We start from the raw sequence: 27,999 nt of genomic DNA on the forward strand, positions 1-27,999 counted from the left end.
GTCGTGTGTCAAAAGATGGATGTTGTTAGCGTTTAATTGTCTTGAAAGTTCTTTATTTTATAAAATATGTGTACAATCAGTTATTTATAGTGCTCCTTAATGAGTTAGCAATGTGTTGATTTGTTTTTAATTAGTTTATTTTGCAATAAAGCACACAATACAGCGTCTATTTCTTCAATATGACCTTGGTTCATCAGCTGTCAATTCGCTACAGCGCCAATTTTGAACGTTTGGTTGAATTTGTGTTAAAAAGTAATAACGTTTAATAAAACGCAATAATTTAAAAGTTCCTAGAGCATGAAATTAAATATGCGCACCATTGAGGGAAGCTTACTGGCTGAAGAAAAAAATGTTTCCCATTACATTTCTCCTCATCACCCTGCCTCGGAGGTATATCTTTTGTTTTTACCTGTAAAACCTTAGAAATTATTCAGTATTAGTCCCTTGTCATTTTAAACTCCTTATGTTATTATTTTTTCAAATCAGGTCTCTTTCATTTTCTGGCTTGTAGCATAGTTTCAGCCCTCTGCCTATTGCAATCCGGAATCTAAATGAAAATAAACACAACATTATGAATTTGTCTACATTACATTTCAAATAAAGTAGACAGCCATGAACATACACGCGTCAATATTTTCTATGATCACATTCAACAAAGTATACATTTGCCAAGGAGGTATCTTCAAATGCCTTTCAAGTAGGTTTTATGCTCAATAAAAGTAATTAGACTGGGCATTGATAATTGGGTTTCTTATCTGTTTTGCTTTGTAGATGCAATAAGTAAAAAATTTGGATTCATTACCAGATATAACAACAAACATTTTAAACTTCATCTTAAAAACCACACTGAAAATATAAACTGAATACTTTTACATATAAATAAAAAAAAAACACATACCCCATACACACAAGCCTAACTTTATTATGGTGATACATGTTGTATAAAATGATTACTGTTTTTTTTGTAAATTATGTCACATTATTTCTTTAATAAACATGTAATATATCAGGTTGTCTCAGAAAATTAATAACCACCATAAAATTTTTCCAAGCTATTACTGGATAATATAGCTTAAAACATTAATAATGAGGGCGGCCAAGCATGCGATGGTGCTCTTCAACATTTCTTGTTTATGACATTTACAATCTTGTCACTAGAATCCGATATATATTTTCTATTGAAATGTATGTACAGTAAAACTTGGTTATAACGTGCATGAGGGGACTGAGTAAATTTGCTCCTTAGCCATAGCGTTAATCATTATATCCAAAATAGGTTTTTCAAAAGTCGTATGTACGTACCTACCTGCCTCTACTATCAATATATTCGCAAAAGTACAGTATATTTTCAAAATAGGAGTTGGTATTACTTATTAAAAAAATAATTAGAAAAATACACTTTTTACTCAAATTTATTATCAATGATTGTTTTAAAGATTTCGCATTCATGCTTCTCAATTTCCTCTTCAAAACAATCAACGCATTATAACTATCATCACCTGGTTCAAGATTTCCTAGAAAAATATCACTAAATTGTCTATCTTATTATCACCACCTTGTGCGTACTGTACCTGTACCGCTTGTAAAATCGTACTAGTCATAAATAACTAGCTTGCTGGATTGTTTTGGTTTTCAGCTGTCAAATATTGTTTATCACAAACCAGTGTTGCACAACCCGCGGCCCTATTATTGCAACCCGCATATCAATTTCATACGGCCCACTTGGCTATAGAAAAAAATCTAAGTAATAAATTTACTCTTTGCAGGTTTGTAGGTACTCGTAACTAGGTTCGTTTATAAACATACAATGAGTTGTAATATAAAAGAAGACGTAAAAAGGGAACAAATTTGCCAAGCTCAAATTTCCCATATTTTATGACAATTTTACATTGTGCCTGATGAATAGCAATGGTTCACTTATCCAACAATCTTACACAGGTAGTGCCATAAAAATATGTATCTCTCCCTAACAGGATAGAAAATTCATGAATAATAACTATTTTTTCAGACCCAAGGACACGTTCATGTATTCAGAAATTGTGTTGACTAAATTATTTGCTCATAATATCAGTGAATCAACCTCGTAATAACAGACAACCATTATATGAAGATAAGGCTGAACTAACATATTGTTCTGTAATATCTCATTATAGCCATGAACTCACTATAGCCGTGATCGTTATAACCAAGTTCGACTGCATTTTATTTTATTTTTATATATACATAAGTACATATATAAAAACCTCTGTTTTATTCTTAGCTTGCAAGACCATGCATATTTTCTGTACTTTCTAAATATATTGTGTTTTTTTTTTGTATAACACAAGTAAAAATATTAAACATGTTAATTTTGTCGGTGCATGCATGTGTCACGTTAAATATTCCTACCAGTGACGGTTCACGATTCCTACATATTTCTGCATAGTGCGTAAAATTTTTCCAGTTCAATGAACGTTTAGTTTTCCAAATTGAAACTGATAAATATTAAATCATATCAGACAAGCGATAAAGTATGTGCTAAAATAATTTTATTTTAATAATTAATAATAATAATTCTGTATTCGAAATGTGAATTTCTTTTTCTCACAGTTTTGACACATCTAAATAATGATTTTTAAAGTTAGTAACAACGTGTTCATTCAGATGGTAAATTTATGATTGTTTTTAATAATTTTGGTAAAGGTTACGAATTACGCTTCACGGTAAATATGGAATGTTTACTTTGAATTAATACTTGAATTTAGTTATATTATTACTAAAAGTTACTATAAATGTTGGGGAACCTTTAATAACGCCTGCTCGCGTCCCCTTTAGAGTTATATCCCAGTTTTCAAGTAGTTTGTGGGCTACGCTAGGTTTGTATAGACTGGTTTGTGATTTAATTCTAATACTATATTATGAATATAATCCAACTCTTGATATGAACATAGTCGCCGTCGGCTGCGGGCGCCGCATACTAATTGACATATCGCGTAAGTGACTTAATAAACGAAATTAAAATTAAAAGTGCGTATTTTTCTGTCTCCCCTGACATAATAAATCATGTTTTAAATTAATAAAGCTAAATCCATTTATTTGAAATTGAAATATTGCGTATTAAGAGTGAAGCGGAATAAGAGAAAAATAATATAATTTTTTCATAGGCAACTACGGCTCAACTTCACAAATCCTACAATTATACATATCAGAGTAGAAGATACTGACCTGGTGTAAGACCACCTTCCAGAATTGAAATGTTGCTTGAAATGGCTATGGCCATGTTTGGTGACTAGATCTGAATAGCCAGGTACTTCCCCTTCTTCTTCCCCATCTCCTTTCCCTCCCTACTACCTTCAGCCTCACAACATATCCCAATTGGGGATGCTATAGTCTCACTGGCTCCAGATGGTTGGGAGCAGTTGGAACCCTTGTGCGGTATCCCATGATTTATTACGGGTCTGTGCATAAATAAACATAATACCCATTTTAATATGTGGTGCTTGATCTAGCAATTTAAAGTGATGTCAAAACTCCTTGTCTTGTCTCTCAACCACTGAGAAAGGTTTGAAACTCTGCCTTACAAAACTGAATCAACATTATTATGTTTTGTTTTATTACAGGAAATGACTATCAATGGTGGAGCCTTACACACTAATAGCTACACAAATCAATCCCTGTGCAGGTAAGAATGTGTCATGTTATTGGTACAATATATTGTTGAATATCTCTAAATAGTACATATATACAAAACTCTCCTCGATTGTGCTAAATTATATCAGAGAGAACAAAAGTAACCATCGATGTTCATGAAGAAAAATTACCAAGCCATCTTAGGAAACAATGCCATTTGTGCCCAATTCACCTGAAAAAGAAGGCAGTTTATTTTTGGGATGACTGTAGGTAGAGACAAATAAAAGATGTTAATGTAGTAACTGGATGTAGATCTATGCTCGACGCCATGCGGGCGGAGGCTTCTGATGTTGGGGTCAGCTGGTGCTGAAGACCACAAGATGAAGATTGTCGTGGTTCACCAGTGAGATGCTCAATTCTCCAGACCGATGCTCAACACTGTGGATGGTGGAGATAAATGGTGATGAATTTGCTAGTGTAATGTAGTTGGTTCTCGACGCCATGCAAGCATGTTTGCTAGACTAAACTATGGTGCAGTGCGTTTATATAAACGCGCAACTTGGTGGAGCTTCCCAGGTGGTCCTATAAGCCGTGGTAAAGCTGGCGCGCTCTCGTCGCAAGTTCTCGAATGATCCCCGGCTGCGGTCGCTTGCATGCGGTCCATGTATGCCGCATGCATCTAAGATTCTAGGTTATTGTTGATGGCTCGTATAGTTATAGTAGCGTGTCGCTCCACATTTTTGTCACACGTACGAAGCCTGTTAGTTTGAGTTGTTCAAAAAAAAAGAGGTTAAAAATTCTAATGTAAAAAAGATACAATGTAAAGAAACAATAAATAAATGTTTCGATCACCATTAATAAATTTAAAAAAAACAGCCAGACTCCTGATGCCTATATGGATACTGATTACTGAAAGTTTTTATAATTTTTTTTTTTAATAATTTTTAGGCAGGTGAGTGTGAGCGAAGATGGCCAGCTGTGTGCATGGAGTCCGGAGCTGCTGGGTGGAGGAGAGGGAGGCAACGTGGGGGAGGGCGAGGGCCATGGGACAGAGCCCCCCACCGAGGATGACCGGAGACTGGCGGCTGCTTTAGTGGCCACACAGTTTGTGCATCAACACAGTCTAAGTGCCCGAATGCATGAACTAGGGAATATTGCAAAGGTAAATTAAATTAAACATTGCAAAGGTAAATGTCTCTTTTATTTCATAATTAATCAATTTTGTTTATGATGCGCTTATTTGTAAGGTTTATTGTTTTTTATTCAACATCACGGAAATTCTGTGAAATTCATCATTTTCTGATGAAATTATTTTCACCCCGCCCATGATTCACGACTTTGTCGTTCATTTCTCCACTACTTTTTTAAAAATACCTCGTTGCAAACATGTTGCAAGTGCAGTCGTAAAAGGTGAATTTTATAGGAAAGGACTAAAATAATATATTAAAGTCATGCTCGCTTTTGTACTATCTGTTTTACCATTTTGCATTATTTAATGATTGACTGCTGGCCGAAGATGTCCCGTTGAAACTGTAGTAACTAATATTTGATGGGTTTATTTAAGGGAGGCCACTAGGGTCCCTCATAAAATTTGCTAAGCTGAATGAAGTGACCCCCATTAAATTTTAACCTCAGGTATGTAAAGGTTAAGCATGTATTACTATTAAAACTTAGTTGTCCAGTTTCTGCTTTATGGCAAAAACATTTACATTATTTTTATTCTTCCATTTTCCTTATTTATTTGACATGTTACATAGTTAGTTTTGAGCACATTCTGTTAAAATAATTTATGCTTGTGTGTTCCCATTTAAGAGTCTGACCTACTCTATTCCAAATGCTTTACTTGAATATGTGCACAGAATTTAATAGAATAAGACAATACTATTGCTTCGTATTTTGCAATTTAATAGCCATTTACTTGGCGCATAAAACATTTGAATAATCCTTATATCAGCTACACAAAGATATTTTTTATGAAAATAATACCCCACTGCTAAATATTAGAATAAGGAATACTTCTGTTGGTGGACTAACTGTAATTTTTGTAGTAACTTCCTCTTATATATATTCTTGACTTCCTAATGTTTTATGTACATTCCATATACATTTCTTATTTTAATTACGAGTACCTTTATAATCTTAAAAAATATTATGTCAAAATCTCTCTTTGTCAAATAATGTTGATAATTTGTTTTAGATTGTGTGTGAGGGGAGACCAGTGGAATCATCCAGTGTTCTCTTGAACAGTTCTATTAGAGTTTATCATCACCACAATGGGGTAAGTAAATCACCAATCATCAAGAGTAAGGACGGGTTGATTCACAGAATTTGAACAATTCGTCAAATTTCAAAGTTGATTTTCAAGTTCTGTGAAGGTTCTATTCAAGTTCTGTTATTATTTCCCTAAACATAATATTTTTTGTAGGATGGACATGTAGAATTAAGAGAATCAGACTTAGTTGAGGTTCCCAATTTGTTGCCTCCATTACCTCCATTGAAAAGAGAGCAGGTCTCCCAATGGTACCAGGTCAACAAACCCAATGAGCAATATCACACCAAGAACTTCAAGGTGAGTCTTCCTATCTCTTACTATCAGGGTTAAGATTTTATGACATTATGCAACCTTATTTTTCTTCAAAAAATGTATAAAATGTGCAATGCTTTTGGTTTTTTCGATTATATATTATTATTTCGATACCACAATTTTTGCATTATTTATACAATGCTGAGATGGCAAAAGATTATACTGCCTTTGAAACAAAAAAGTATCGTTTTCAATCCACTTCAATCGTTTTAATTTATTTTTATTCTTATCAATTCTAATACCTTGTAACTTAAATACCAGTATATATTTTTTATTGTCGTAGTTAGTTTTAATAGTTAAAATGATTTTCAATGTTTTTATTTTACGGGGCTCCACAACACACCAATTCTGTAGTGTCTGTGTGACGTCACCGGTAACAAGGAGCCCACATTTTATTTCAATATGCACTATATTTTGTATGGTGGCTGCGAGAGTTGAGACTTTTTTTATTCTTACGTTTAACCGTTTAATATTGACGAACAATGTCAGCATCTCGTCACCACTGTTATTGTATTGTACAAAAGTGCAAAAATGCATCCGTGACCGTACCTGATGACGTACATGATTAGTGTTCTGAAACTTGCATTACTATGAAAAACTAACCAATAAGAAAAATGCTTCTTTAGTTGCGGGGATCATTTTGATGAAATTACAATAGTTTCATTTAGATGATCTAAAATGTTTTTATAAATTTAACCTGTGTATATATATATATATATTTTTTAATATTAACTCCACACAGGAGGCCCTGAAGAAAATAATTTCCCTCAGGGCCTATGTCATATTTGGGGATGCTGTGTGGAGGGTCTTTTTGTGGAGAGGAAGGAGTGAACATGGGTCTTGAAGAGTCCCAAGTTGTAGGAGGGAGGAAACACAGAGGCCGGCAGTTCGTTCCACAGCCGAGCTGTTGAACCTAAGAACGAATCGTAGAAGCGACCCGTTCTCATGTGACAAATGTCAACCGTGTATATATATATTGTATAAGTATATGTATTATATGATTTAAGATTTTTACTGCCAAATGTATTTTTGTTATTTGTTTTTGGGGTGTTATACCGTGTTGCGCTAACTCCTTCTTTAGCCAACGTTTCGGACAATGTTACAGTGTCCAGTACACATCTGCCCTGAGGATGGACACTGTAACGTTGTCTGAAACGTTGGCTAAATAAGGAGTTAGCGCAACATGGCATAACACCCCCAAAAACAAATAACAAAAATGTATATGTATTGTATTAGTTTGTTTACACTTTGGTGATTCAAGTCCATAATTTCTTTTTAAATTAGATAGATAGTTTCGATTATCATAGGTAATAATATAAATATTATTGTGTTTTGATGCCGCTCAACTAATTAACAACTTTGGGAAGATTGTTTGACTGTCCCTGAATGTAACCGATTTCTGTTATTTTCCGTCTGGATTTTAATTATTGAGGCCTAAATAATGTTTCAATTTCGTCAACACTGAAACAACAACAATGAAATTTTTTAAATACAAACAATACCTGAATTTCATTAGTTCTATCTCTATACAAAACAATATGAAATGTGGACATTGTGAACTGTTTCCAAGACCCGTGATGTCAGAATCAACAAATTCAGTCAGGCCAATTTTAATTTGATGATTATTAATTTTTAAATGATGATTTATAAATTCCACATATAATAAAACTTATATATTCAGAATCAGCGTTTATTGATCTATATGAATATTTTTTTTTTCACTCGAGTTCCTTATTTTAGAAGAGAGTAAAAACTCATACAAAAATATTTTTTTGGTACATTTATGTGTGTAAGAAATGTACGTCATAATCATAAGAACTACATCTATCGTTATTGCTCTCACAGACCTATTTAATGTTTATTTGCCTCCTAATGTTTATTTTCTTTTCCTCGCCTACGAATTTTTATTTTTGTCTGATGCTTTTTTATTTATACGCTAGTTGTTACTTGTGAAAAATCACGAAATGTAACTTGACTTGCATAGTTCCACTCTTAAACATATCCAGAAAAAGCAAGCACATCTATATCTATATAAATAAAAATGTTCGTTTGTTCAAAATCTTAAATCTCCAAAAGTCTTCACCAATTGCTTTGAAATTTTGAGACAATGTTGCGTTAGAATACGCATGTGTTTTTATCTACCTATATTACCTGTGACAGGTATAAACATGTTTTTTTTTAAAAAAACAGCATCATCTGTTGGATGTAAAAGCAACGCTATCGTTTCTCTATCTGCCTGGAAACGAAAAAATGCGTGGCGGGGTACAGTTAGTTTCAAATATAGAATTAAAATAATTTTCTGCTATAATTTAATCACATGTCTGGATTTGAAAATATTCTTTTTGATTTTGATCTCGACACTTCAATCGATTCCAATTTTGAAAAATCGCTCTTATGGACGTATTCACAAAGGAAATTATTATAATTTTACAGGCAATCGATGATCACGATCATGAGGACAATGAATCGCAGTTGAAATCTGATGATTGCGAAATCGACATGAACAATGCTTCGCTCGCCCACAATAAGCAGCAGCAGAATAGGAAAAGCTTGCCGCACAAGAAAAGAATCTCAAGAAAGTTAAAGAGAAGCAATATTAACATCGGTCAGAATATGAATGATGACGTTCAGCAGACTGTTGAGATTCTGCAGGAAGGAGTCAACGAGGAAGACCTTGCCGTGCCTGAACATCATTCCATGTCTTCCACTCAGATTGTTGATAATTCGTTACAAGGGGTAAGAATCTGATACTATTACTTATTTCTTCCCTTACCACAGATTAAAGAAACAACATACATATATACCATTAACGTTGAGGGGACCAACCTAACAGCGGGGCGGAGGACCTGTCAGTGATTTGCAAATATGTAAATATATCCGACAGTCTGAAGGCAACTCACATCGATGTCAAAGTATTTTAGTCTTCAATAATGAAATCTACTTACGAACAAGACATTCTTTTTTACAATGGTGTAAAAATTCTTCGTCATCCCTAGCTGTAACTAAAAATGTTAGGTTTTATTTTTGTATAAAATCTGAATAGTTTTTAAGAGCGTATAGTTTTCCCTTTTGCAATTATTGTATAATTTACTCACCGCACTAAACAATCACTTTATTATTCTTTGATAGTATGATTGTCTGTCGCTTACTGACATCTTAAGTTCATATTAAACTGAATATGCTTAAAATTAAGTATATAACTTTTTATACTTGATTTTTGATTACTCTTCTTACCATTTAAATATTTACACATTTTGAATGCACAGGAAACCGTATAATACTGATGTTCTGGAGCGTATTACGTTTATGTCCCAGATAACTTGAGCAGAGCTAGGCAGCACGGGCTTTTATTTTTCCAAGAGGGAGGACCAACCTACCAATGCTCATGCTTCTGGAGATAATCCTTCAGAGATAGACATGTTTCAGTCAAACCTCAATGATGCATCGCAACTGATTTAATAAATGTATATAATAGATTAATGTACTCGTAGGTATATGATTAATTGAAAATGTTGTGAAATGTTATTGGAATCATTGGTTCTCACAAATATACAATAAATAAATAATTGCAGAGTTATTATGCAAAATGTTCGCATAATAATATTTGGATGATTTGTATAGCGCTGTTTTTGTGCAAAATCACCTCAAGGTCATAAATAAAATGATGTGATCTAAACATCAAAATAAGAATGATATCGTATTTTATTCAATCAATATACTAACCCCGCTGGTGCCAAAATAGGTTGTCACGTGGTTGCCTGCAGGCCATCGAAGTGATATGCAAATTTGTGCTTTAGGTCTATTTATTCTGACATCAGTGACTTATGCTAACCTGGCTACTAGTTATATAATAACCTAGTTATGTTGCCAAAAATCGGTTACTCCCTGTGTGGTATCTTTTTTAATTAATATTTAACCATTTCATTACTAGCCTTCAATCTATCCCACCCAGTGGCATTTTTTTATGGGAGTATGTATATGTTAAAGTGAAACTTAGATAGTCGTCAATGGATCACATATGCAACAGCCGCGTAGATAAGGTTAATGATAATAATTTTGTTTTATTTTTTCAGGAGCGTGCTTTATTCATATGCCAGCTGTGTGGGGATTACTATGGCGAGGACCAATTACAATTCTTTCACCATCTTAAACAACATTATGAACCTCAAAACACAACTATTATTATAGGAAACCACATGGGCCAGATGCAACATGATAACAGTAACATATCAATGGAGAAGGTAATAAATTATTTAATTTAAACATCAAAATAAAAAACAATTACTTATTTTTTATGACATAGATTTAATTAGTTCAATCATTCATTACTTGTTCTCAAACAGCAAATGTCAACCATGTACATAATGCTGGGTGCTCAATGTTTGCCATGTCTCGTGGCTATGCACTAGTGCTAAAGGAATCAATTAAGCTAGTTCTTTGGAGCACCTTATATTATGCTACACGTTATTATCGAAACTCCCACCTGATGTCTATGTTCTAAAGATTGCAATTGTAATCAAATAGGTGACTCGTTTTTGCATTGAATCAATACTTTTCCAGTTATCTAGTGTCCTCAAATCGAAGGAGGTTAACCGCAGAGGTGGCTGCCAAAGCTGACAGCACGATGTACTTGCGATTTGTACATAGTCAGCAGCTGTGCAATATTATTCCAACTCGATGCCGGGACAACGTTACAGATTCCTTGCGATGCCTATCATTAGGACAGATGTGACTGATCATGGACACTTTGTGGCTATCTAAACGTGGGCTTAAGATTTAAAAAAAACAATGCTCAAAACCCCAAAGTGAACCAACAAATTGATCTGTAGAGGGTTTGGTAGGTGAATTATTTGTTATATTGTATGTTTCAGATAGCAGAAAGCATGGTGGGAAACTCACAATTACCTGAAGCGCTGGTGGAACTGTCCCTCGAGAGCACGGAGCCCGATAAGTCTTCCATGTACCACCCGCACAATAAGATGCCCGCCTATATCAACGCAGACAAATCCCTGTTTAGTACAAATGATAAAGAAGCCTTGTTTGCCACCGAGAAAGCCTTAATGTATGAGCAGACCCACAAACCTCCGCCCTTATACGCTGCCGTAGAGAAGCCTTACTCTTGCCACCACTGCCCCAAGACATTCAGAAGGCAGAAACAGCATGAAGCGCACATTAGAGAGACTCATGCTAAGGTTACAAATTTTGTCTAATTTAAACCTTCCTATATTCTGCAAAGAATCTTCTATCCGCCTTGTTTCTCACTGCCTCAATTTCTGGTACTCAATTAACAGAAAAAGGTGTTCCTCACTGGGCTTTATTTATGTGAGTGTTTCTTATGACAGTTGTAAAGTCACTTGATAAGGTCACAAATCCATGCCAAATAATTATTGTTTTGCGTTGAGAATCGAATCCATATCTTTTAAGTCTAAAGTGTAAACTCATAGTCATAACAAATGCATAACAAATTACACTGCAGATGCTGTTATTTAGTCAGACATTCCATTTGAATGAACTGCCCTTTCATGGGCTTATGATTCAAAATTTACATAGTCCTGCTGTTGAAAGATCTTCTGGAACCTCTCCCTCTTTCTCATAAATGATGATACAACAGAATCTCTATATTACATGTGTTGTTTATGAGAAAGAGTTAAATCATGTTTTTTTCTTCTACTTGTGCCCTATTCTATCAGTGGTTGGCTATCGTCAGGGTAATATTCACCTTGCAGGCTGCAGCCCTGAACATCTCAGGTTTATTATAATGATGATTGTATTTTATTTCAGATTGATGAAATGAGTGAATTCAGTGAGCCTGAAGACTTAATGGAAGGAATCCACGTGGTGGTAGAGCCTGATAACGAGGAATACCTTCGCGAGGACATGTCCAGCGACCATTCAAACCCCGTGTTCATTCAGGCCCCACTGGGCCCAAACGACCAGTACATACTACCTCATCTTACCATTGAAAATGGCCAAGTACACCAGTCACATGTTAATTCAAAAAATTGGTAAGTTCTATGCAGTGCAAAATCAACGTGAATTTCAATCAATTAATTTTTGTTAAGGTTTCGTCTGAGCCGAATAGATAGAATACGAAGTATAAGATGTCTATAAAAAACTGTTTGTGTCATTTACCTGAAGACCAGATGTATTTTATTTGTATCTATGTAGAATGTTGGTACTACGAAGTGTAGAAAATCATATGTCTTCATTTAAGAAATGCATGCAAATCGAGGCCTATTATATGTCTCATTCTGGTACAAATGCTGTTGACCATCCTAGGTACTGATAGTTCTTCACCGTATTAGCTTCCAACACTGGTGTAAGACAGAATGTAGGTTTGAATTGATCTATTTAACTGACCTGGAGCTGCTATAGGCAAACTCAAATCGCCTTGATAAATCAATGGTCTACTGATCTACGCGATTGTTCCATATGCGATCCATCAGCGTCTCTCACCGTACACGGATGTTGCATCACGACTAAACTACCAAAACCTCCTAACTCGATTTGTTTAAGATTTAACTTTTTGAATACCATCATACCTTTGTCCTAAATATTTAAATATTTTTTATTGAAATACATGACTGCTGAGTTAAAGTTAAATGATTATATAATTCCTAACTTCAGTATGATAGTCTATTTTTTGCATGAAACATGTTGCAACCGGTGTTGAATGAGGAGGTTTTTTCTTCCTCTGAAAAATTAACATTTATGAAGATAGGAGATATTAGCGGGAATTTTCACTAAAACTCATTCATTGAATCAAAACGTGCCACGTCATACATTGCCTTGAAAAGGTTAGCATTGTAAAGGTTAAATTGTTATTCCAGGTACCTGAAACACGAGTTAGAAGTAGACCCAGAGAAGAACTGCGGCCAGAGCATGATGTCGGAGGGCTTGAGCTCGGAGGATGTGGCGGGGGACAGCCTGGGGGCTCCCGAGGGGGAGGAGGACATGGGGGAGCAGGTGGAGTGCCCCCTGTGCGGGGAGATCTTCTCCTGCAGGAAACACTACTCCGAACACGCGCAGCAGTGTCACTTGCAGCTTAAAGGTAAATTATTAATACAATTACACATATGATGTTGTTGGTTTTTTTCTTTAGGTATGCTCCCTATTATTTATAGGGTAGAACAGAGGTTCCCAAAGTGGTCTATATGGACCCCCAGGGGTCGATATCGGCTTGCTGGGGGTCTATGTCAGCGAGAAAAAAATTTGGGGGTCCACGAGATTCAAATAGGGGTACATACAAGCGGACTCCCATTTACCTCAACTCAATATTTAGGAGTTCCATAAATAATAATAATAATAATATCTTTATTCAATAAATTTGCAACTATGAGCATGTAAATATCTAGAATACATAAAAAATTACAAAAAGTTGAGGGTTCTTATTATAAAGTAAATAATAGAAATGTTAATGTTTATCATAGCCCGCCTCACTAGGCTTAGCCTGTGTTGAGGCAGCTATCTACCAAGTTTATTTATAGTACTATAACGTACCTACAAATATATAAAAATACGAACACTCAATAGTTAGGTAGCATCAATATCAATACATCATTTACCAAGTTCGTTTATAGTCGTAATAATATACCTACAATTATATGAAAATACATACAGTAAAACTCGCTTAAGAAGTTCCCACTTAAGAAGTTTTCACGCTTAAGAAGTTTTGATTTTTGGTCCCTTGAAAATTCCATACAAAAAACACGATTTTTTCCCACATAAGAAGTTTTAGAGCTAAAACTGCTTCCCGCTTAAGAGGTTTTAGAAATCCGGCGGTAAAATCAACACAAACGAAATATTGTGTCGCAAAATATCTAAAATGAACCTTTTTCCAAGTCATAAATTGAAAGACGTTGACTGAAACCCATACCTAGTACCTGAGACCATAAAACCCTTTGTCGGCCGCCGGGCCGTAAGCCGTAACCTGCCGTAACCAATAAACATCCAATAAATAAACCAAATACCCCGTCTCCTAATCCCCTAACTAGGTAAAATAGCAATGGAACGAATAAACAATGCGGAATTATGTAACAAATATGCAAGCGTCTTTAAGGCCGAAATAACATGAAAGATTATATTAAACTCAACCTTAATGACAACGTGGGCTAGATCTACATTTGCATACATTTGACGCCTCCTTCAATAATCTTCTCTTTGATAATGAACATAGAGATGTTTCGTAATATTATTGTATAAAATTTTTATTCCATCGAATTTGTAAAACACGAAAAACTTTTGATAATCTATCGGATCACGGTTAATACGGAATATTTCACCTTTAAATACATAACAACATGATTATATGGCGGGGGAGATGGTAAAATATGCATTATAATTACGTTTTTTTCATTCAAACATCAAAAATTGCCGTGCATCATGTTTCATCTGACATTTGTCGTAAATTAAGTTTGAAGGTTAGGAAATACATATGCATAAATTTAAAATGTAGATTGAAACGAAACTTCGCAAATGATTTTTCTAGTTTTTGGATGCGTTCACAGATTATACATAATTCCAGCGTCAAACAGCTCGTATGATATAACTTTCTGATTCAAGCATCAAGCCATTTATTTATGTGCGAAATCGTAGCTATTCGATGTCTGCTAGTTAGGTAGGACCATAAATGAACCTACAGGTACATAATATTGAGCTGCGCATTTTATTTTCATAAGGAATTTCTAGAAAAGGATTAAAATATCTTTAAAAATATACGATAGTCGACTGTGCCTGGCGAAAATACATCATAACAATAGTCTCTCAAATGCCATTGAAGCAAGCAGCAAGCGTGCAAAAATGTTAAAGTCCGCCAACTAATAAGCAGTTTGCCGCGTAGACTTTGTGAGATTTTTCTGTGCAGTGCCATGGCAGGGTTGCAGTACGCAAACGGTTCTGAGGCAAAGAACCCGCTATCATTAGTTTGCGGTTAGCAAAATTACTTGCGGTTAGCAAAATTACTTGCGGTGTCCTTTTATCAAACCGCTTGGTAAAATTAACCACAACAAGTCTTTCTTTCTCCCTCAGTTCATATAGTAAACGAAAGCGTAAAAAAGAGACGGCGTATATCCACAGCTCTGTCTTCAACTGTCAAGTTAAGAGTGGGTAATCACTAACAAGTAAATATGTATAATCCATTGCCTTTACACCAATTTAAAATAAGATCAACAGTATGAACCTTTTGGAATGCTGCAACTTTTACTATCCGAATTCGAGTGGCTTTTTCGAGGGATGTACTTTAACAGTTTTAAAATTGTGTTTACTTTGTCCATGGGATGGTTTTGTTTTGATTTGTAATGTTTAGTCAAAATTTTACAACAAAAGAATTCAATAATAGAGTTAAGCAATCTACTATAGATAAATACTTCGAAAAAAAAAAAAAAATTATATGTAGGTATGTAAATAAACTTTTTATAATCAACTATGTTCTACCATTTTTCATTTATTTCACATTCCCACCTTTTTCTAAATACATATGTAATACTAATTACCATGATAACTAGAAGATGTATATATATATATTTTTTTTTTTGACCGCTTGGATCATATGAGCTTGTTTTCACGACAATTTAACATAGGTAGACATAGGAATGACGTATGCCCCGGACTCGAGTTATTAAATGGCTAAAATTGAATCCCACTTAAGAAGTTTTCCCACTTAAGAAGTTTTTTTTCCCCGGTCCCTTGGAAAACTTCTTAAGAGAGTTTCACTGTACAATAATTAGGTTACATCAAAAACTGCGAATTTGGATGAGTGCGCCGGTAAAGGCCCTTTCATTACTTTTGATCCAAATTTTTACGCTATCCTTGAAATTTTTTTGTGAATGACATGTTTTAATTTTATCAGGAAGAATGTTGTAAAGTCTTGTCGCAAGATATCTAAAATTCCGTTGACCAAAAGTAGTATGCGTTACAGGAATTTGAAGTAAGTCTTTGTTATTGCTTCGAGTACAGCGAGTATGAGATCTTTTTTCATAGTATGTATGTATATTTGTGTATAGGTGAGTGAGTATTGTTTTTGCGTATGTCTGCCGAACATCAAAAACATTCAAAATTTTAAAGATTAAGTTCGAGTCAGTTATTAGAGGAAGCCTAAGAATTATTTTTATAATAGTTTTCTGTGCCTTTATGATTGGGTCTAGTGCAGATGAAGTTCCACCTCCCCACGCTATGATACCATACTCAATAATAGATTGACAGAGTGCAAAATAAACCATTTTCAAGTATTGTGAGTTGAGGAAGTTTTGTATCGTTCTGAAGAAGTGCATGGTTTTTCTTATCTTGGTTGCAATTATTTGAGTGTGAAGATTCCATTTGAGGTATGGATCAATGGTGAGGCCGAGGTACTTTATCTGAGCAGTGCGCTCAATGTAGGGACACTGACAACATTCTTTAGAATTCAAACATGTGTGTATTCTAATAGAGGCATCGTCACGAGGTTGACCTGTAATATTAATGCTTGATGTGATGTACTTGGTTTTCTCGGCATTCAATGTGAGCGAATTTGTATCCAACCACTTTTTTACAATGCTTATGTCCGTTTCAGCTTTTTTGTAGACAGCTGGCCAAGTGTCAGCTTCAAACAGAAGAACAGTGTCATCGGCAAAACTAACAATTTTCCCCTGAATATTAATATTACATAGGTCGTTAATATACACCAGGAACAAAATCGGTCCCAATATGCTTCCTTGTGGTATACCATAATTAGTTGAGCAGGTGTTGCTTAGTATGTTATTTATTTTAACCTGTTGCTTACGTCCATTAAGGTAGCTTTTAAAGAATTTAAGTTCGTTGTCCGCAATACCGATTTTTTCAAGTTTATTTGTTAATTTACTGTGCGATATTGTATCGAAGGCTTTAGAAAGGTCTAAGAAGATTGAGATACATTTTTTGCTTTTATCAAGGTTTTTAACAATGAAATCAGTGACAGCAGCAATAGCGTCTGAGGTACTCTTGTTTTCTTGAAACCCGTATTGATTTTCTGAGATCAGTTTATGGCTCACGAGAAATTTTACCAACTGTGCATTGATAACCTTTTCAAATACTTTAGATAGACTAGTTAGTAGAGTTATTGGTCTGTAGTTAAATGACACAATACACCTAACACAAATAACACAGTTTACGTAATACTAATAATAGACTGAGAAATTACTTTACTATAGAGTCTACGTTCCTTTTCTCGTCAGAATTAATATATTGAACAAAAACATTGCACGTTGGAAGCCGCGTATTTTCCTAGTTCCCCAACTTATTTTTGAAAAATGTCCAGGGTAATAATGACGTTCAACATTTAGATGTACTTCACACAGACTTCAAAACTAAGTTTGAGGACATTTTGACTGTGGAAATGGAATGTTGAAGAATCGCATATCATATGACAAGAAGAACAGATCGGAATAAGCGCTAACAAAGAACTAAAGGGGCGGTTCTGTAGGGCCAGCTACAGAAAGAAATTCCCGTTGCTTATCCTGCTCCATTTTCATTTGGTGTAATCTCACAAGGGCGCCCCTGTCTGCACAATGCAAAAACAGAGGAACTATATCGCCACCCGGTTGTAGAGCAGGCAAGGGAAGGGAATCTTTTTACGAAAAATGTTGGTAGTTCTTATTCGAAGTATGATACAGTTAAAAGTGACCGAGGGGGATAGGGTCCCATTAGCTCAGTTGGTAGAGCGGTGTCCCGGAAAGACAAGGGTCCTGGGTTCGAGTCCTAGATGTGACCGTATCCTTTTCTGATTTTTCTGTTTCAGATTTTCGTTTAGAAATCGCTAATATTGTCTTCAATAATTAAATATTACAATTTGAGGTTTTACTCAATAAAGTTATTCCGAAAAATAAATATTATTATGCGCTTAGTAAAAATTAATAATACGTTGATTAACATCAATGCTACTGGAGAACTGGGACGATAAAGGGAGAGTGAGCAGATTCTGCCGTATATAAACCGTATACTGTTGCTGTTTTCACTCTAATACCGCTGAAGTCAATTTTTACAATTTAATTATCCCACATCCCTGCCGCTGAGAACTCGGTTATTATAAACTCTCTATCTATTAAATACATTGTTTATAAAAATGTGGGAGAGGTTACATTGAAGATAATAGCCTTTAACCTCTGGTATGCAGGCATATCCTATCAGGAATACATGAGATTTGTACCCATTGTGTGCAGTGTATCCTAAAGGCTACAGCATATACACATTAGAGTCATTAATAACTTAATTGACAGCCCTGCCATCGTCTCCACTGTAAAATTCCATGTACCGACTAGGAACACAAGACAAAATGTAACATTCTTCCGTAATACATACACAACCAACTATCAGACACTCACTAACCAATAGGATGCATGATCTAGGCAATAAGTTTGGGGGTACTACAGTAGAACCTCGTTAATTCGAAATCCACGGGACATCAAAAATCAAATTTCGAATTAACGAATTCCCACGTAATTCGAAATTTTAAGAAAAAAAAAAAAAAAAAAAACGCCGAAAATCGATTTTCTCGGCCGCCTCTTCAAATCCGGGTGGTATTTTAGTTGTAAATTCGTATTAATACCAATTATTTCTTTATTTTCGCAGCCGATTACCGTAGCGGCGGGCCCTAAATTCAGATATTCGAAATAAATTCGCAAAAATTCTATGTATTTCCGTGTAAATCAAGAATGCGCGGCCGATTTCCGTCGCGGCCGATTTCCGTCGCGGCCGACCCTCTAAATTCAGATATTTGATGTAAATTCGTAAAAATATGAAATATTTCCGCGTAAATCGAATTTTATCGGCACTTTTTTGTCGCGGCCGGCCTTTTAAGTTCAGATATTTGAAGTAAATTCGTAAAAATATGGCATATTTCGGCGGATTTTCGTTGCGCCGTATTTTTTAACTCGGATATTCGAAGTAAATTTAGTAAAAATACGATATATTTGCGCGTAAATTGAAATTTCGCGTCCGATTTCCGTCGCGGCGGGCCCTTTAAAATTCAGATATTCGAAATAAATTCGTAAATATAAGATACATTTACGCGTAAATCGAAATTTCGCGGCCGAGTTTCATCGGCCGACCCTTTAAATTCAAATATTTGGTGTAAACTCGTAAAACTACGACATATATCCGCGTAAAACGTATTTTCTCGGCCCTTCAAACTCGGATATTCAAAATAAATTTGAAAAAGTACTACATTCCAGTGTAAATCGATTCAGATTTACAAAATAATAATACTAATTAGGACGATGTATAACCACGTAAAAATACATTTTTCGGTGTTTTACCGCCACGGCTGACTTTTAGATTATGATTAAATTTATTTTCGCAAAAATCAAATTTTTTCGAATTACATGAACAAATTTTCGTGCGCAGACAAAAATAAATTTCGAATTACGAATGAACGAATTTCGAATTAAAAAAAATTTTGTATGAAAAAATTTTTCTGCGGAAATTTTTTTGGCGAAAATTTCGAAATTACGCGTTTTTTCGAATTAACGGGGTTCTACTGTATTGATATATTTAATGACATCATTTATAGATTTAAGCCTAATCTACACCAGCACTTTTTGAATCCTACAAATTATATTAGGATGGTTAATATAGTTTTAGTGATTTGTCTTATACGTAGTGTAGTTCTAGTTTCTATTTTATTTTAGGTTACTATTACATTTTACTAATAGTATTTATAATAACATAACATACGCATTACTATTTCAAAACGGTGATTTAGGAACGGCACCGAAAAATAACAATCTTGATTCGAATTGAAATTCACTTTCACTTGTTATTTTTAATTTTAGGACTTCGTTAAAACTTTAAATAAGCAGAGAATTCAATAACAAATACATTGATATACAATACATAACAAAATTTGAGTAAAATAAATATTCACGGGAATTTTTATTGCGACGACAAATGGAATTTCAAATTTTTTTCGAAACTAAAATATATTGTTTTTATTAGAGCACTGTATAGAGATGGGAGACATTTATTGAAAAATAGAGAAATCATTTGCTGAATGAAATGATTATGTCAGCGAATATCGTATAGTTACGAAGACGTGGGAACTTTTGAAATATACCTTAAATTTTTTTTTTAATACTCTTAAATCGCTCACATTTTGGGCAGTGTAACCTCGCAGGTTTTTGCAAACTGACCAAAATGTGAGCAAATAAGGTCCAGTGGTTATGTGTGGGTTTTACTCTATTAGTTAGCAGCATTATACATTAGAGTTGATATTTCAGAGGAAGTGTTACAACAGATGATGGAAGCCGAAGTGGATGTGGACAGCGAGGTGGTTGTGGGGGAGATCATCAACGACAGCGACCTCGTGGTGGGGGAGATGGAGGAGGCGGAGTCCATCCAGTCCAGAGACGGGCCCGAAGAGGCAGCCGTGATCAAGAAGAACTCCAAGGGCATGCTGCCGTGCACCAAGTGCGGGAAGGTGTTCAGGCACCGCAACTCCCTGGTCTATCACATGCTGTCCCATGAGGGGACCCGGCCTTATCCCTGTGATATTTGTAAGAAGAGATTCTTCTCCGTCAGTGCCCTAAAAGTAAGAAATCATTTAGGAATATTTTCAACTACGTATAATACATATTATTTGAGCAATGAAAGAATCTTCAGTATCTTAAGTCAGTGTTATTTCTGAAATTGTATAGTTAATGACAACTGGCCTGCCATACTTGGATCACCATTAAACAGTTAAGACTTTATTTAGTTTAATAATACTTCAAAAAATATATTTATTTTATTGACACACTTCAAACGGGAAAGGTATTTCTACCTGTTCGGTCGATTGTTGTTTAAGAACGGGAAGGGTATTTTCACCTTTTGCGCCGGCTTCATTTCAATGCAGAAAAGAATAAATTATTCAATGTTTTTATTTGAATGTTATATGCCAATCTCTTTCTAAAGGTCCCAACTATATGAACATAATCATCAAATCGCAATACAATTTTTCTTTTTATATTTATATTCGAGTCTTTCATGTACATCGGTATTTCAACAAAGGGACCTTTTATTATTGAATAACTGTCACTTGATAAGCAATGCGTTTGAAGATTAACGAAATAAGTCATTTTATAGCTTGGTTGGGTATGCTGAGTTAGTATGTAGAAATTTTTATTCAAATATTTTCATTATTTTCGAAGATATAGCGATTTAAAACAAATTAAAATAATTCACGCAGGACCTTTATTTTCGCCCGTCGCCAGCGGTCCGTCGGCGCAAAAGATAACCGCCTGAAGTGTGTTAATAAATATTAATAATTTGGTGTCTATTGTGGAATGACTTTGAAAACTGAAAATAATTGTGTTGACAAAAATATTACAGACAAGGAAAACTTACGATTTTCATAATGCCAGGGTTCACAATTTTTACTGCTTTATAGTTAGATTAATAATTTCACAATTGTGTTTCAGGTTCACACAAGACTACACAGTGGCATTAAACCCTACAAGTGTATGGAATGTGGAAGAATGTTCCGCCAGTGGGGAGATCTGAAGTATCATTCTATATCTATTCATTCTAATGAGGTTTGTGATACACTTAAAAACCAAAAAAAAATCTTTCTTTTCAAAACCTGTTTCGAGTATCTTATCTGATATGAGATAAGTACATCATTTATCTCATGAACGTCAGCGTATCCTCAAGGATACGTTTAAAAAATTATTTCTCTGAATATAATTTATGTCTTTTACTATGTAAAAGCCGAAAGGCATTAATGATTCAAATAAATAAATGCCTAGGTTCATATATAATCTACATACAGTAGATTATATAATATTTTTATAAATATATTAACCAATTATCTGTTCAGACTGTACAGTTTACAAAAATATCATTTTGCCAAAAAACAAGTAAGTTATGACTAAAGTTGTATAAGATGGTGCACGGAAAAAATTTTGTCAGAAAAAAAAACGTCTAACAGATGGCGCAGCTTAAAAAATGTTTAACCCGTCACAGGTAGCATCTATATAATATAGGTATATAAATAGACACGCTTATTCGGATGCAACGTTAACGTGTCAAAATTTCCAGAACTTTCGGTGATTTAGATTTTGAACAAACAAACATTTATATAGTTTTTGAAAAACTTATACCTTGATTGTGCGTTAACCCAAAGAAGTATTTAAAATGAGTACTTGCAAATTATTTTTTAAAGTGTGTTTAATATTAAACCTTGGTCAATTATTTATTAAAAATTACTAATATGGACGTTTCACAGAATTTGAACAAATCATCAAATTTCAAAGTTAAAATTCAAGCTCTGTTATCATTTTACTTATGTGAAACAACTGGCCAATAATGTTATAGTAACTTGAATAGAACCTTTACAGAATGTGTTACGTTATGTGAAACAACCAGCCAATAACTATAATATAATAACATAACTTGAATAGAACCTTTACAGAATACGTTACGTTATGTGAAACAACTGGCCAATAATTATATAATAACAGAACTTGAATAGAACCTTTACAGAACTTGAATTTTAACTTTTCAATTTGACGATTGGTTCATATTCTGTGAAACAAATGGCCCTAATAGTTATTAATAATTATCCAAAAACATCTTCTCCGAGTGCTGTATTTTGTCCAACTTTGATGGCAACAAGGTAGACTCTTGGAACTAAAATAAATTTTTTGTGGTCGGTTTTGCCTAACGGTAAAATAAGACATTTTTAATGAGTACTTGAAGAAATATCGGCGATTTCTTCATCAAATTCTCAGAACCCTGCAAGCTGACTGTTGGTTTTTCGCAATGTCAGCATAGTATGGGTTAAATATGTCCTAATTCAACTGAAATTAAGCCACTGAGATTGACAAATTTAACTAATTGTGTTTCCATTATTCACATACATAATTATTTTGCAGAAACAACACCAATGTGAGTACTGTGGGAAGGATTTTGCTCGGAAGTATTCGCTGATAGTCCACCGCCGGATTCACACCGGGGAGAAAAACTACAAGTGCGACTTCTGCGACAAGAAGTTCCGGGCCAGCTCTTACCTGCAGAACCATCGGAGAATTCACACCGGTAAGTTGAAACTATTAGATAAACATAATGTCTATATGATATGTTTATGATTTGTATCTCTGATGGTGATGGACACTGCAAGGCTGTTTGAAACGTTGATTGAAGAAGTAGGAGGAAGTGCAATATGGCGTAATATACTAAAAGTAAAACAACATAATGTTATGTAATGATGCTGTTGGAGAGTGACCAGATCGTGGTCCTTATGATTTCATTTTATCAATTATCAATCAATTGTAAACATTGAATTCATTTCATAACACAGACTGGTATTTATTGTAAATATGTAGATACTTATTTACAATAAATAAAATAATAAACTTTGTTTGTCACCACTATTTAATAAAAATTATCAACATGTTTCAAACCCAATGGTTTCTTTATCAGGATGCAAAGTATACTTTCATGTACTGTGAACAAAGTTTGTTATTTTATTTTATTAAAATGTAGCCACAAAATGATTTTACTATTATTATTGAAGAAAATAAATTTGTTTTATTAAAATGACACCACAAAATGATTTTGCCAATATTATTGAAGAAAAAATATTATTATGTTAATATTTTGAATAGGGCTGTTTTATTCGTTAGGTACTTTGGCAGTGATGGCTCGTGACTTTTTTGTGTTGGTATTTTTGATAAAATGATGTATAGTGATGATAGGATCAAAACTTGTGGCCAAAACCACCACAATTATGCATAATACAAACAATGCCAAATAGATAATTCGTTGTACTAAACATATCTGTGAGAAATGACAATAAAATAAAAAATAGTCTTGCTTCTAATTTGATTGGTAGTCTGCTCATGGCATTCGGGATCTAGTGTCGGTCTCAATAATTATTATTGTATAGTTATCTATAAGATAGTAGTCCATTTGTTTATGTGACCAGTCAGTTGCTGAGTTGGTAAGGCATCAGGTTCCCACCCAGGTGACTTAAATTCTTTGGCTGGTTAAGTCCTCCATCATGTCACAAGCAACATTTCCGTTTAGTTTGATGGTAGTAGGAGATTTTCAAATACATGCTGTCAGGTTATTCATAACCCAAGAATGTATATCTTTCTTTTAAAAATATGTAATAAGGAATAATATTTTTGTAGGAGAAAAACCACACACCTGCGAAACATGTGGAAAGGCATTCAGAATGAAAGGAGACATGAAGCGCCACCTCAACACACATGCCAAAGAGAAACAGAAGTTCGATGACAAGGAAAAGGACAAATCATTAGAAATGGAAGAGAAGGTAGTCACTTCTCAGGCAACGGCTAAAAGATCCAAAACCAAGTCTGGAAATCCTTCCGGGAAGATAGTTCAAGTTAAAGAATTGAAGATTGAAAAACAGGAGATTGATTTGAAAGACAATGGCGACAGTAATGGCGAAGGTAAAGATGCAACTGTCTCTAATGATGGAATTATGTCCTCCTCTTCGAATGATGCAGTTCTTCAAGATGATACACGCTTAGGATCCAACTTCCCCCTGGAGAGCAGCGGGCCCATGTTTAACTGGCCTGTCTTTATTGCCTAGCACTGACGGTTATGGTGTTCTCTAAGAATTAATCTTAGATTTCTTTATTCTTGACCCTAATTGGCTAATTTCTATAGACTTCAAAATAACATGGATCAATTATTATTATTCTACGGGCATATTCTGGAAAATTTGTAATGCAGTGGGATTGAGGTATAAAAATTTAAGAACTTTAATTTCTTAACCTAAATAAATTATTATTTACCTACACATAAATTCTCATAAAATGATGTTTATATAATGAATCAGGCCAAAATTCCAAATCAATAAATACATACCACACCTGACAGTAAGGAGATGAACTGATTCAATAATAAACAACTTAAAGTAAAAATAAATCACATCATCAAATTTTCATTGATTGTGTGCAGCTATTTGTAAATATATAGTGCTAATGTTTACAACAGAAAATTTATTATAAATTATGTATAATACCTTCTTTGTTATTATAATTAGTAATTAGGTTTGAATCTTTAACAAATCTCCATTTATTTCTACTTTATTCTTCTTGAATGCTTCACAAAATGGCGCCAAAGGTCATCATCCTTTTACTATTATTTCTATCTTTCTCTTTAAAACTAGCTTTTACTTAAATTGGCTTACAACAGACAATAATATCATGTATTATATCATAATTCCATTTGTCTAGTATCTGGTTGGTCTGGTGTCTGGTCCATTGAATGTAAGTATTTCACATTTGTTCATTATTAACTCGAATGCCAACAGTCACATACTTTTATTTTATGATTGTATACATTTTAAATTGATTACCTAACAATAAATATTATATGCATTATTTATTGACCAATGATGAGGAAATCAGTTATATTATGTAACGACTCTGCTGTTTTGATTATAAAAGAAAAATATATTGTAGATTTAATCTTCAAAATTTAACATTTTTTCATCTCCCATGACCTTAGTATTATACGTATAAGTGAATAATCCCTTTTCTTGAATTTTATAAAAGGACGATGGAACAACAGGAAAATGTTGAGCTAAAAATATAAATCATGAAAAGTACCTTGTACCTTGGGGGTCTAACTGTTAAACTATGCCAGTGGACAGAAGCAAATTAAGTTGATTGAAAACTCCCGGTGGTAAAAATTTGGAGGCCCTTAGACCAGCGGCTCCTAAAATTTTTGCGACCACGGTAACCCATAAATAAACCACTCACTAGATCGATAACTTCAGGCTTTTTGTATGAAACAAACTGGTCCTAAAAAACCATAGATATGCCAATATATAGACAGAAAAATTCTAATTCGGAGCCTACTTACTATTCTTTACACCAATGAAAAACTCTGAAAGTTTATTCAGAGTTTTTCATTGGTGGATATAGTTAGGCAATCATGTGACGTTACAATATTTCGGTTCCAATTTTTGATCGGAGTTATGTATACCTCACAGCGGTAACCTAAACAGCCACTTAGATGTTGATGGAACTGGAGTTCCATCAACATCATTTTACTGGGGATTTTGAATGTACAATCTTTCTGATACCCCTCCCTAATAAAAGAAACGCATTCATTTAATATCGCTGGAAATTTGTTAGATTTTGACGATATTAAACATTTTTTTAACTGTGTTTTCTGCACATTAGCCCCAATTTTCAGGAGCCGATGGGACTACGGCATCCCCAAACACGATATGTAACGAGGCTGAAGGGAGTTGTAAATTTTTGACTAACATTCAGGCAGGCTCGGAAGGAAGCTTCGCAGACAAAAAACATTTGTAGCCCGCAAGGTCAAACCAATAAATGATATCGATTTTCATGTTAGGGAAAGTCCGTTTCCAGAAAATCTTCAATTTAAAAAAAAAATGCATTTAACCCTTAGAAGACGGCTAATATTTTGTAAATATCTCAAAGCCAAATATAATATTGAAAATTATATTTGAAATAATTAACAGGCATCAATGTCAACTTTTTACTAAGGAATTTTCATGGACAATATAATATGAGTTCCAAACTTCTAAAACCTAGCTCTATACACTGTACATTGCAGTGCACCTGAAGGTAGTCATGATTTCACTGAACTGCTATTATAGTTGGTCGTATCCTAAGGATTAAAATGGACGTTCTCATGCACTACAGGCAATGACTTTTGTAACTATGTAATTTTAGGCACAAATAAATTATATCAAAAGATTGTTAACCCTTTCGCCTCCTACCATAAGATTTGATGAAACTAATTATGACAAAGTAGCGGCATTTGCCTTGTTTTCCATACATTATATGAATTTTTATACTTGTTTTGCAGCTTTGTATTTCGTTCTTAGCATTCATTCAAAATGAAATTTAACAGTGGAAAAAAGATAAATCTATCGTTAACTAAGCTTGTATTTAATAATAATTACGTATTTTCTTAGTTGTTAAAAAAGAGAGTTTGATTTAAAGAAATCAGTATGAAATTTTTTCCCCTAAAACTTAAATCTATTTTTATAATTTATTTTGTAGAACAAATAAGTTAAGGTGTAAATTTATGATAAATTAATGCAATTTATTTTCTAATTTTGGCTAAATGACTGAAATTATTTACCAAAATATTGACTTACGTACAGGGTTACCAATGCATAATATGTTCTAAAATAGCCACAATAGATCTTCAAAATTGGTGAAAATAAAATAACAATTCTCATTTTTAATTTTAAATATTATTTTTCAATATGGTTGGAAATTCAAGAAATGCTATTTTATTCTGTATTAGTTTATGTCAGATCTCATATAGTAGAATGCCCACATTTTCTCCAAATCAAGGTTCTCCCCACAAAATACCCAATCGGTTTAAATTCTTATAAATTCCCCGCATTTGGGGAATTCCCCACGATTTGGCAACCTTGCTTATGTATTACTAAGTTAAAATGGCTGTCATTTTAAATCAATTAGCAAGAACAACAAAAATTTGATATTGAAAACAAAACAAACTTTTCTGAAACCAAGTTGTGACACAAAGAATAGGTAGGTACTGATTCTTGCCAGTTTACTGTTAATTTGCTGCTTATTTTATTATGTTGCTATATTTGAACAAATTAATACTGTTTATAATAACGTCTTCCGTGTTATATTTTAAATTTTAACTCAATGTCCCACCTTCATGCCAAATAATTTTTCTTATTTCATGTCGTCTAACAAAGCCAACTGCGGGAAAGTTGGCTCTATTTCTGCTGCTATTAATATTGATTAATATTTTCCGGATGTATGGTGCCCAAATGTAATTTTATTCCATGCATTACCCTGGTACTGTACTGAGACTGATTTTGT

The 27,999-nt window shown here is 34.1% G+C and overlaps 1 protein-coding gene across 1 annotated transcript; it reads left to right on the top strand.

The window, feature by feature from the left end:
• Positions 1–27,999, top strand: LOC149423556 (uncharacterized). Its single transcript, XM_089631642.1, has 14 exons — positions 1–390; positions 3,600–3,661; positions 4,558–4,771; positions 5,807–5,887; positions 6,035–6,178; positions 8,627–8,929; positions 10,267–10,434; positions 11,065–11,385; positions 11,975–12,198; positions 13,024–13,244; positions 20,419–20,729; positions 21,598–21,711; positions 23,053–23,215; positions 24,313–27,999. The coding sequence occupies exons 1-14, from the start codon at positions 298–300 to the stop codon at positions 24,735–24,737; spliced, it is 2,844 nt and encodes a 947-aa protein (XP_089487768.1). The 5' UTR covers positions 1–297; the 3' UTR covers positions 24,738–27,999.

The sequence above is a fragment of the Hesperophylax consimilis genome, chromosome 5 (assembly GCF_061612785.1).
Source record: "Hesperophylax consimilis isolate HC1 chromosome 5, BYU_Hcon_1.0, whole genome shotgun sequence".
In the NCBI taxonomy this organism is placed as follows: Eukaryota; Metazoa; Arthropoda; class Insecta; order Trichoptera; family Limnephilidae; genus Hesperophylax; species Hesperophylax consimilis.